This window comes from Camelus dromedarius, chromosome 16 (genome assembly GCF_036321535.1).
Source record: "Camelus dromedarius isolate mCamDro1 chromosome 16, mCamDro1.pat, whole genome shotgun sequence".
In the NCBI taxonomy this organism is placed as follows: Eukaryota; Metazoa; Chordata; class Mammalia; order Artiodactyla; family Camelidae; genus Camelus; species Camelus dromedarius.
In genome coordinates this window covers 25,471,942-25,482,756 of record NC_087451.1, presented here as the reverse complement: position 1 = coordinate 25,482,756, position 10,815 = coordinate 25,471,942, and the positions used below count along the sequence as shown (strand labels likewise).

The following is a 10,815-nucleotide window of genomic DNA, read 5'->3' as shown; positions in this document are numbered from 1 at the left end:
GCCCCGGCCCTGGTCCCGCCTTGGCGGACACGCCCCCCGGGGCTGCCCCGCGGCCTCGGCTCCTCAGCACCGGCACCGGGGCCGGGCGCGGGTCCCCGCGCGGCTCTGCCCTCTGCGGGCGGAGCTGAGCGCACGGTCCCGGCGCGGGGGGCGGGGGCGGGGCCGCAGCGCGCGGGGGCAGCCCGAGGCCAGGGCGCCGCGAGCCGAGGCCCGGGGACGCCGGAAGCGCTGCGGCGGGGACCAGCCCCCGGAAGTCATGGCGGCCTCGGGCCGACGCTCTAGAACCCCGCAGAACCGGGATCTCCGTGGTTGGACGTGACCGGTCACCGTCTACCAGGGATGACGCATTCCCAGCGCCGGGCTCCCGGGACCCATCGGGAAAACGGGGGACGCAATTCCTGGGGCGATAAGGACTGATAAGGGAAGAGGAGCCTAAAGGAAAGGGATTGCGTGATGCAGTCATCAGGGTAACTTCCGGTCACCTCACCCCTCCGAGCTCCCGGGGCCAGCAGCAACTGGCCGGAGACCTGGCGGATCGGAGGGGATGCGCGCACGCGCGCACGCAGAAGGCGATGCCGCCCACTCTAGCGGTGCCCGGGGCTGCTAGCGCGCATGCGTCAGAGGACCGCGCGGGGCCGCAGCGCACCCGGCGTAGCGCCGAGCTCCAGTCGGGCGGCTCCCTCCCGCCGGCTGGACAGCGGCGCGCGCGCGGGCGGAGGCGTGGCTTCCTCGGCAGGTGGGTTTGCATTGGACGCAGCAAGTGGAAGGGGTGGGCACCTCCGCAGAGGCAGCCCAGGGACTGGCCAGAAGCTGCAGGGGCGCGGTCTTGGGAGGCGGGGCCGGGGACCGGCGGGGCAGAGCGCGCCGCTGAGGTGGTGGAGGCTTCTGTGCCCAGTGAGAGAGTGGCTCCTGGGGTCTCTGACCCCGACCCCGGAACGGGAGGCCGGGGAGGCAGGGTGCCGGCGCCTCGGAGGGCCCCGGGCGGCGTCGGGTGAGGCGCCACCGCCGAGCGTGCAGCGAGAAAAGGGGCCGCCCCGCCCCTCGCTTTCTTCCTGGACCGCGCCTCGCGGCACCTCCCCCACCGCCGACCCCGCGTCCCGCGCGGACCTGAGCGCTGGGCTCCCGCGCAGGTGCGGGACGGGGGCTGCGTGCGGCCGCTCGCTCTGGCCCCTGCCTGGCCCCCTTCGGCCTGGGGCCCCGGAGGCTCCGAGGGCCCCTGAGCTCGGGGGCGGGCCCCTCCTCACCCGCGTGTCCACGCAGACGCCATGGCCGAGCCTCTGAAGGAGGAAGACGGCGAGGACGGCTCCGGGGAGCCTCCGGGGCCGGTGAAGGCGGAGCCCACCGTCACCGCCTCCTCCGTGGCGGCCAAGAACCTGGCCTTGCTGAAGGCCCGCTCCTTCGACGTGACCTTCGACGTGGGGGACGAGTACGAGATCATCGAGACCATAGGCAACGGGGCCTACGGGGTGGTGTCCTCCGCGCGCCGCCGCCTCACCGGTGAGCGTGGAAACCGGCTCCCGGGGAGTGAGGCCCGCCCCGTCTCAGACAGCCGGCGGGGAAGGCTGGATGTGAACTCTGGCTCAAGTCAGCACATGCTGGTCAGGGGCCGTCTGGGTGCCGGCCTCTGTCTTGGGCACAGGTTCTGAAACTCTGGCATGGTAGCAGCCTACTTTCTCCTTAGAAAGATGACAACCCCGGTTAGTCCAGAATGGAGCTTCCCCAGAATGTGTTTCTGGGCCAGAGACTGGCCAAGGGATTGGTGGTGGGGTGGGCGGGGTCTGGAAAGGAGAGGGTGCAGGGAGGTAGAGGGAGCGCCAGCATTAGAGTCCAGACTCTCCTATTAACTAGCTGTGCAACGCCCAGCAGGTTACCGAGCTTAGGTCTTCACATCTCTGACTCTGAGCTGTGAGTACCTGCCTTGCAGTAGAGATGAAGGGGACGTCTGATAATGTATGTCCTGTGCTTAGCACTGGACTTGGCACATGGTACGCACTCAGTATACAAGAACTGTGGTCATCTGCATTCTAGCCAGGAGCGGTTGAAAGTGGCCTTGTGCCCCTCTGCAGCTGCATCAAGGTACCTTATGGTATCTGCCTTTTCCCTAATCCCCAGGCCAGCAGGTGGCCATTAAGAAGATCCCCAATGCTTTTGACGTGGTGACCAATGCCAAGCGGACCCTCAGGGAGCTGAAGATCCTCAAACACTTCAAGCACGACAACATCATCGCCATCAAGGACATCCTGAGGCCCACCGTGCCCTATGGCGAGTTCAAGTCTGTGTAAGGAGTGGGCACGGGAGAGGGAGGCAGAGCTGGGGTCTCTGCGGGAGGTGGGGACCATCTTGCTGAAGCTCCAGGAGGGCAGCTGAACCTAACGTGAGGCAGACTGGGAAAATCCCCTCAATTCCAGTACCAGTGCTCCCTTAGGGCTTTCCCAGTGGCACTTGTGATTTCCCAAGAGGTGAATAGACGTAAGAAGTGCACAGGATCTCAGTACACAGGCTGGTAAACGTAGGACATTCGTCCTGCATCTGCTTTCCTACTCCATAGCAGACATCACTGATCAACCTAGGAACACTTCTGTATAGAAAATGGACAAACCTTTACAGATTGCCCATAGCCATCCAAGCAGCCACTACCAAACAATGGAGGGGGTCCCTGAACTAAATCTATTGGCCAACCCTGGTTCAGTCCAGCCCCCTCTCTTCTGTGATGCTGAAACTAGGTCTGGAGGGAAAAGTGATCCCACTTCACTTAAGTTCATGGAAGAGTTGTAGAGAATTTAGAATCTTTGTGCCACTGGTGGCCCCTCCAGATCCTGAGAGTAAGGCTGTGACCTGTGGAGCTGGGAGGGAGGGTGTGGTGAGGATGGGGCCGGAGTGTGGCCAAGTCAGCTCTTGCCTGTCTCCCCTGCCCCTTTAGCTACGTGGTCCTGGACCTGATGGAGAGCGACCTGCACCAGATCATCCACTCGTCACAGCCACTGACGCTGGAGCACGTGCGCTACTTTCTGTACCAGCTGCTGCGAGGCCTCAAGTACATGCACTCGGCTCAGGTCATCCACCGGGACCTCAAGCCCTCCAACCTGCTGGTGAACGAGAACTGTGAGCTCAAGATCGGGGACTTCGGCATGGCCCGCGGCCTGTGCGCCTCGCCTGCCGACCACCAGTACTTCATGACCGAGTACGTGGCCACACGCTGGTACCGCGCCCCTGAGCTCATGCTCTCTTTGCACGAGTACACGCAGGCCATCGACCTGTGGTCTGTGGGCTGCATCTTTGGTGAGATGCTAGCCCGGCGCCAGCTCTTTCCAGGCAAAAACTATGTGCACCAGTTGCAGCTGATCATGACGGTGCTGGGGACCCCGTCGCCAGCCGTGATCCAGGCTGTCGGGGCTGAGAGGGTGCGGGCCTATATCCAGAGCCTGCCGCCACGCCAGCCCGTGCCTTGGGAGACAGTGTACCCGGGTGCTGACCGCCAGGCCCTCTCCCTGCTGGGGCGCATGCTGCGTTTTGAGCCCAGTGCCCGCATCTCTGCCGCTGCTGCCCTGCGCCACCCCTTCCTGGCCAAGTACCACGACCCTGATGATGAGCCTGACTGTGCGCCACCCTTTGACTTTGCCTTTGACCGTGAAGCCCTGACCCGGGAGCGTATTAAGGAGGCCATCGTGGCAGAGATCGAGGACTTCCACGCGCGGCGTGAGGGCATCCGCCAGCAGATCCGCTTCCAGCCTTCCCTGCAGCCTGTGGCCAGTGAGCCTAGCTGCCCCGACGTTGAGATGCCCAGTCCTTGGGCTCCCAGTGGGGACTGCGCCATGGAGTCCCCACCGCCAGCCCCACCACCTCACCCTGGGCCTGCGCCTGATACCTTTGATCTGACCGTGCAGCCACCCCCGCCAGCCAGTGAACCAGCCCCTCCCAAGAGGGAGGGCGCCATCTCAGACAACACCAAGGCGGCCCTCAAGGCTGCCCTGCTCAAGTCTTTGCGGAGCCGACTCCGAGGTGCCTGGCAGAGGCAGCGGCTAGCTGGGGAGCGGGGGGCGGAGGGGGATCCTGGCTGGGACAGGCCCTTACCTTCCCCCCGCCCATCTTACCTGCAGACGGCCCCAGCGCCCCCCTGGAGGCCCCTGAGCCTCGGAAGCCAGTGACGGCCCAGGAGCGCCAGCGGGAGCGGGAGGAGAAGCGGCGGCGGCGGCAGGAGCGGGCCAAGGAGCGGGAGAAGCGGCGGCAGGAGCGGGAGCGCAAGGAGCGGGGGGCCGGGGCCTCCGGGGGCCCCTCCGCCGACCCTCTGGCGGGGCTGGTGCTCAGCGACAATGACCGGAGCCTGCTGGAGCGCTGGACTCGCATGGCCCGGCCCCCCGCCCCTGCGCCCACGCCGCCGCCGGCCCGGCCCCCGAGCCCTCCTGCCGGCCCCCCACCACAGCCTGCCTGCCCAGCCCCGGGGCCTGCACCTGCCCCACTCCAGACTACCGCTGCCGCCCCGGGCCTCCTGGCCCCCCAGTCACTGGTGCCGGCCCCCGGGCTACCGGGCCCCAGTGCCCTGAGTGTTCTGCCTTACTTCCCTTCTGGCCCACCCCCTCCAGACCCCGGGAGGCCCCCTCAGCCCTCCACCTCAGAGTCGCCCGACGACGTCAACCTGGTGACCCAGCAGCTGTCCAAGTCGCAGGTGAGGGGAGGAGCCCCGGCCCTGGGGACTCCTGGATCTGAGCCCAGGGAAGTGAGTTTGGGAAGTCCTTGGGGACGGGAGGCGCTGTGACGTGTCTATTCCGGGAGAGCTGATCAGTGGGCAGGTTTCCGTCTCCTTAACTTGTCCCCTCACCCACAGAAAGAGCGTGGCACTGGCCGCGGGCAGCACTTGGTGTTTGTCCAGGCTGGCGCGGTCACTGTGGGCAGTGTCAGGATGGGGGGCGCAGCAGACCCCCGTTGGCTCCTGGTGGGGCCTACCTTGCAAGCTGCCGTCACCCTCTGCAGGTGGAGGACCCCTTGCCCCCTGTGTTCTCGGGCACACCGAAGGGCAGTGGGGCCGGCTACGGTGTTGGCTTTGACCTTGAGGAATTCCTAAACCAGTCTTTCGACATGGGCGTGGCTGACGGGCCCCAGGATGGGTAAGATGCTGGCTGGGCTGCTGGAGGGGCTGTGGGTAGGGGCTCCCCCTTCTGCACCAGCCGCCTCCACTCTCCCCTCCCTCCGCTGCAGCCAGGCTGACTCGGCCCCGCTCTCGGCCTCCCTGCTTGCTGACTGGCTTGAGGGCCACGGCATGAACCCTGCAGACATCGAGTCCCTGCAGCGTGAGATCCAGATGGACTCCCCGATGCTGCTGGCTGACCTGCCTGACCTCCAGGAGCCCTGAGGCCCACAGTCTGTGCCTTGCTGCCAGGGGCAGACCCAGCTCCAAGATCGCAGGAACGCCCAAGGGCTGGCGCCCGGGGCCCTGCTGGGGAAGCTCAGGTCGGGTGGTTCTGCAGGGTCATCTCAGACCCACCCTGCAGCCTTAAGCAGCCACCTGAGCCAGCAGTGAGCCCCGCGGGATCGGACGAGCCCTGCCCCCGAGCGGTCCTCTTCAGTATCGTATTTTTATTAATAGTTGTAGTATTGTTACTGTTATTACACAATGTTTTGCCATGAAAACGAAGCCTGTGAAACAAGGTTTCCTTTAGCGTCTAACTCCGGGTGTGTTTTTGGATTTGAGGGCAGGGTGCTGTCTGTAGGGAACCCCGTTGGGGATCAAGCAAATGCGTCTGCGTGCATGACAGCCGAGGCCAGTTCCTTCAGGTCCTGAGGTTTATTGAGACCTGTGCTCCCCACCTGCCTCCATCCCCACAGAGGGCGTCCTCTGCCCTCTCCCACCATCAGCTCACCCCCGGGGCAGGTGGGGGGACCTCACAACTGTGCCTTCCTCGGCTCTGGCTGTTCTGGGGTGGCCTGCGTAGCTGGAGGGGAGTATGGTTTCAGTATCGGGCCTGGGGCATCCAGGAGGGGAAGGCGGGAGGCTAAGGGCCACAGTGAGACGGGGCTGGGGTCCACGGTGCTCAGCACTGGGCTAAAGCTGGTGGGAGAGGCAGAGGATGAGAGATGCTCTACTGGTCAGAGGGATTGCTGGGGGTGGCAGCAGTGGCCACATGCAAGTGGCCCGGTGTGTGCTGTGAGCATAGATCGGACTGCGCCAGCCAGTCTTGCTGGCTCTGGTGGCCCCAGATGGAGGAGGCCAGTCAGGAAGCTGGCTGAGGTGGAGCCCAGAAGCCTGCAGCCTGGGAGAGCCCCTCAGGGACAGAGTCCAAGTCCTGGCCGGATGGCTGTGTCTTTCGGAGGCGCCTCGGGGGGCAGGGAGCAGAGGCCTGGCCGAGAGGTGGACGCAATGAGTGTGACAGGCCCCGCGGGAGGCCAGAGCGGAGGGAGCAGCAGAGCGGCCTTGGGGGCCGGGGCGGGGCAGCCCCTCAGGCCCGGCGGATCTTCATCTCGGTGCGCTTGAGGGAGTAGTAGAAGCCCTTCCACTGCGCCCAGTTGATGCCGTTGGCGTAGGAGAGGTGGGAGCCGCCCAGGTAGAAGCCGTTGAGGTTGGCGAAGTGGCAGCTGCGGAACCAGAAGGCTCCGGAGGAGAGGGCCGCACAGTTCTGCACGAAGAGGTCCTGGTCCCGGTCGAAGGTGGAGAACTTCTGGCTGCTGTGGTAGGACAGGGAGTCGCCTGGCAGAGGGGAGGGCCAGCTGAGGGCGTGCTGAGCCCTGGGCTGCAGGGAGTGGGTCACAGCCTGCGGGGGTCACCCCAGTCCCCACAACCCTTCCCTCTGCTGGCCAGGTCGGGGTACCTGCCCCGCCGTCCTCGAAGCCCCCCACATAGAGGGTGTAGCCGTCCTCCTCGGCGCTGACCGCATTGGGAGAGATGGAGAAGTCAGCGTACTTGGCGAAGGCTGTGTTGTTCTCAAAGTCCTCCAGGTCCACCCGCAGCTCGTACTTCTGCTTCAGCGTCAGGAGGTGCAGGTTCTGCAGCCCTGGGGAGGAGAGGCAGCCGGTCAGCAAGGCCCTGGCTTCGGGGCGCCCCCGCCCGACCAGGCCCTGCCTTACCCAGCCAGTACTCCCCGTCCGCGCGCCCGAAGCCCAGCTTGTAGTCGTTCCAGCCCCGGAAGAAGCTCACTGAGCCGTTGAATCTCTTCTGGAAAATCTGGAGCAGAGGGGATGGGCCTGGACCTTCAAGGGTCAGGGCCCGGGGCCCTACCCAGGCATGGGTCTCAGGTGTCGAGGCAGCTGTGAAAGGACTGAGCTGGGGGCTAAACGGGGAGCTGCTGCTGGGAGCAGGAGGCAACGGAGGGGACATTTTGGAATTTGGGCGCTTGGAGCCGAGTCTTGGTGCTGGCTGGGCGACCTGGGGTGAGTTACTGTACCTCTCTGGGCTTCAGTTCCTCATTTATAAAAGGTGCCTCACTTCCAGGGTCACCGTGAGGACGGCCCCTCATTCAGTTGTGGCAGCGGCTCGCGCTGTGCTGGGGTTATTGTTGCCATGTTGGGGTGAAGGAGCAGGCTCACAGTGGGGAGGCTCGGGTGCACAGCCAGACACGATCCAGGTCTCTGTCCCCCCCACCACTCACCGTCCACTTGCCGCCCTCAGTGGTCATGTCACAGAAGACGGGCACAGGCACGCTGGGGCCTGAGGGGTAGATGAGGTACACGCCGTCCACCTGGTAGCCCTGGGCGTAGATGTCATCGCAGTCCAGGGGCTGCTGAAAGCAGGACCTCTCCAGAGCTGGGGGTGGGGGTGTGGAGAGGAGCCTCAGGCATGACGGACACCCCTGTATCTCATGGTTTCCCAGAGCTGGTGGGGGGGGCGTCCAGTCACAGGAAATCCCACATTTCAAGAGCAGCTCAAAGATGGTCTCCCCACCTGCCCCGTTTTAGGGGCAGAGCGAGTCCCACAGACCTAGGACTCGGGCCCAGGCCTGACCCCCGAAAAATGGCTCAGAACAGCCTCCTGGCCCAGCCTGTCAGCCAGGCCTCAACTGGGGACGTGGGCAGCTTACCATCTCCCCGGATCCCGGAGACCTGGGGGGCACAGGGGGCTGAGGAGAGCAGCAGCAACAGCGGTAGGGCCAGGAGGGCCTGGTGACAGAAGGACAGGGTCACCCCCCGACCCCTCCCACACCCTGTGCCCCCTGCTTCCCTGCCAGGAACCCTGCTCTGCCCTTCCCCCACCCCTCCTGGGGGACCCCACTCTCTGAGTGGGCTCGCGAGAGCCCCCTTTGCCTTCACAGCCCCCCGCGAGGTCCTCTCCCTGGAGCGGGTTCGGTCCCCGGACGCCATGAGGCCCCCACCCCAGCTGTACCTTCATGCTGCCAGTTCAGCTCTGAGTGGCTGGGTGTCTGCTGCCCCAGACTGCGCCCCAGACTGCAACCGCCCAGTTATGTGCTGGGCCCCGGCCAGCCGCCCCAGCCCCGCCCCGCGGCTGCAGAGCCCCCTCTCCCCCTTCCCCCGGCACTGGACCAGCATCCACTTCCACAGTTGGGGGCAGGGGGGTGGTGAGCTGGGCCCGGGCTAAGGGCCCACCTGTGTCTCATTAGGCACAGCACTGCAGACGCTCACCTCCCGCTGCCTCAGTGCTCCCAAGAGCCCCTCTGCCACCGCCCCTGCGGCCCCCAGGCACCCCCGGCCCCTCTGCACGCCTCTGTTTATCTTCTCTCTCCTTCCCTGGCCTGCAATTCATTAGCGCTGCTGGGAAGGCTGAGGGATGGTGGAGGTGGGGGTACATCTGGGGAGGGGAGGCCTGTTCTGGGAGAGCAGAAGGCAGGGGTGGGGGGCGGCCTCTGAGCTCCTGATGTGGGAGCCGGGGGCGGGGGCTGGGGGGGCAGGGGCAGTGGGGCCAGGCGTCTCCTGGCAGGACTGGGACATTTCTGAGCCGTGAGAGCACAGCCTGCTGGCGTCCAAATGCCGTCCGCCCCAGCCCAAGCCAGGGCCCCTCTCCAGCCCCCCTGGCTGCGGCCCCCTCAGGCCCCCTCCTTCCCCCTCCTTCCCCCTCCCACAGAGGCCGCCTTTGTTTTTCTTCATCTCGCCCCACTCCCTTCCTCCCCTATCCCACCCCTCTCAGCCAGGGGCCTGTTTCCCTGGAAGCCCACCTCTTCCCTCCTGACCCGCAGCTGCCTGGCCATCCCAGCTCAGGTCCTTGCCTCCTGGGTGCCCGCCCATCAGTGCTCCAGCCTCCCTGCGGACCTCCCTGCCTTCGTTCTCTGCGCAGGCTGCCAGAACAGTCCTCCCAGACGCCGCCTGCCGCCACCTGCTTACAGCCCCCCTGCTGCCGCAGGGCTGAGGCTACACTTCTCACTTCGGACTCCAGAAGACTCGGCAGACTGGCCTCGGCCTACCTTAGGCACTGCATCCCGTCTTGCTCGTGACTCGTAAAGCGCAGCTCAGCCACGCCAGGCTTTCTGCCTGCACCAGCTCTGCTCCCAGCAGGGCCGCTGGCCGTCCCCTTCCTTGGCCGTGAGCGCCAGCGGGCAGGGTCTGGGTCTCAGTCCCAGCGCAGAGCCCAGCACAGAGCGGGCCTCGCACCTGTGTTCACTCACAGGTCAGATGTCTTCTGGGCACCTGCCTGGTGCCGGCTGCCCACGGATGGCAAACCCAGGCAGCAGACAGCGTGCTGTGGGGGGACCTCCGTAGAGTGGACGGGTGCGTGAGGCATGGAGGGGCTCAAAGTGAGGACGTGCCTCTGGCTCCGTGCCCCCTCCTCACTCTGCAGTCCTTGAGCCCCTTGGACCAGCCCATTTGGCCCCTGGGTTTGGCCCTGTAATCGCTGGTGAGAGTTGCTTCTCTGTTCACTGGGTGACCTTGGACAAGTCGCTCTGCCTCTCTGTGCCTCGGCTTGCTTCTCTGTAGTATCCTTCGAAGGTGGGTGTAAGGACTAGGTGACGCGGGTCACGTGCCCACAGTTGGTAACAGTTCAGCAAGTACTGGCTGTCGTCATGGTACATGCACAGGTGGTTCTTCAGCAAGTAGACTGCCGTCAGCATGATGTTTGTCCTCTGTGGAAGGGGTGGTCGGCTTCCTCTCAATGTCCATTCGTCCTGAGTGGTAAGATCTTGATTTTCAGCTGGACCGACTGTCCAGCCTCCCTTAGTGAGGCCACGGGTCTGAATTCTGGCCAAGAAGATGCCAACAGAAGTGTCATCAAGGCAGCAACCGCCCCCTCTTCCTCTGGCCCTCTGGCCCGTTGTTGGGCACGGTGGCTGGCACTCCAGCCACCACTTTGGACAGAGGATGAGGCCCCTTCAGGGGGTGGTAGAGGGGTGATGCGGAGGAGCCGGGCCCCTTGGACTTGGTGGAGCAGGTCTAACACCAGCTTCGGACCGCCCTTCCTTCTCTAGGCCTCTTCTGTGTGGCAGAGCGAGAAACTTCTATGTAGTTCAAGCCTCTCTGTTGTGTTTCCTGTTCCACAGCTGAGTCTGATCCTGAGACCTCGCTCCTTTCAGAAAATGCCAGCTAATTTTAGCACAGGCCACAGAAAGGAAAATAAAGAACAGCCATCAAAACAAATAATAAAGTATGTCTTAAGCATCAAAGACTTCTGCAGAATGCAACTGATAAACAGGAACCCCCCAAAACGAGAGAGAAGTAAGCAGTGTGGCATCCGTCACATTCTGCCTTAGTTTTTTCTTAAAACCTTAAAGTATGGGGGTGTGCAGAGCAGGCTGCCTCCTTGCTGGCTGTGCTGGGGAATTAGTTTAACTCTTTAGGGGAAGAAAGTTGGCGCCGCGTACCCAGAGTCGGCACTGCCTCTGAAGGTCCCGTCTGAGGGAGAACTGACGGAGGGGCATGAATTGGTGCACAGATCTGTCAGCT

The 10,815-nt window shown here is 64.4% G+C and overlaps 2 protein-coding genes across 4 annotated transcripts; one reads left to right on the top strand and one right to left on the bottom strand.

Moving 5' to 3' along the window:
* Window positions 1–235: 235 nt before the first annotated feature.
* On the top strand, window positions 236–5,625 carry MAPK7 (mitogen-activated protein kinase 7). 2 transcript variants are annotated; one of them, XM_031467508.2, is made up of 7 exons: window positions 236–736; window positions 1,261–1,497; window positions 2,113–2,278; window positions 2,921–3,999; window positions 4,098–4,663; window positions 4,969–5,102; window positions 5,194–5,625. In XM_031467508.2, the coding sequence occupies exons 1-7, from the start codon at window positions 613–615 to the stop codon at window positions 5,345–5,347; spliced, it is 2,460 nt and encodes an 819-aa protein (XP_031323368.2). In that variant the 5' UTR covers window positions 236–612; the 3' UTR covers window positions 5,348–5,625. The 2 variants fall into 2 exon arrangements, with proteins under 2 accessions (XP_031323368.2, XP_064350894.1); XM_064494824.1 differs by lacking the exons at window positions 236–736; window positions 1,261–1,497 and adding an exon at window positions 1,530–1,697.
* A 139-nt stretch (window positions 5,626–5,764) lies between these two features.
* On the bottom strand, window positions 5,765–10,191 carry MFAP4 (microfibril associated protein 4). 2 transcript variants are annotated; one of them, XM_031467526.2, is made up of 6 exons: window positions 9,096–10,191; window positions 8,007–8,085; window positions 7,578–7,732; window positions 7,057–7,153; window positions 6,801–6,983; window positions 5,765–6,679 (listed from the first exon to the last, which is right to left on the bottom strand). In XM_031467526.2, the coding sequence occupies exons 1-6, from the start codon at window positions 9,126–9,128 to the stop codon at window positions 6,432–6,434; spliced, it is 795 nt and encodes a 264-aa protein (XP_031323386.1). In that variant the 5' UTR covers window positions 9,129–10,191; the 3' UTR covers window positions 5,765–6,431. The 2 variants fall into 2 exon arrangements, with proteins under 2 accessions (XP_031323386.1, XP_010991881.1); XM_010993579.3 differs by lacking the exon at window positions 9,096–10,191 and adding an exon at window positions 8,309–8,393.
* Between the last annotated feature and the right edge of the window lie 624 nt (window positions 10,192–10,815).

What these genes read in the sequence shown, in the direction of transcription:
- MAPK7 (XM_031467508.2), top strand. Translation starts at nt 613, where the DNA reads ATGCGTCAGAGGACCGCGCGGGGCCGCAGCGCACCCGGCGTAGCGCCG. An exon ending in AGGCGTGGCTTCCTCGGCAG is followed by an intron (nt 737 to 1,260) that starts GTGGGTTTGCAT and finishes GTGTCCACGCAG; the next exon opens with ACGCCATGGCCGAGCCTCTG. An exon ending in TTTGCGGAGCCGACTCCGAG is followed by an intron (nt 4,000 to 4,097) that starts GTGCCTGGCAGA and finishes TCTTACCTGCAG; the next exon opens with ACGGCCCCAGCGCCCCCCTG.
- MFAP4 (XM_031467526.2), bottom strand. Translation starts at nt 9,128, where the DNA reads ATGGCCAGGCAGCTGCGGGTCAGGAGGGAAGAG. An exon ending in TGCGGGTCAGGAGGGAAGAG is followed by an intron (nt 8,086 to 9,095) that starts GTGGGCTTCCAG and finishes TTCTGTCACCAG; the next exon opens with GCCCTCCTGGCCCTACCGCT. An exon ending in GGACGGGGAGTACTGGCTGG is followed by an intron (nt 6,984 to 7,056) that starts GTAAGGCAGGGC and finishes TCTCCTCCCCAG; the next exon opens with GGCTGCAGAACCTGCACCTC.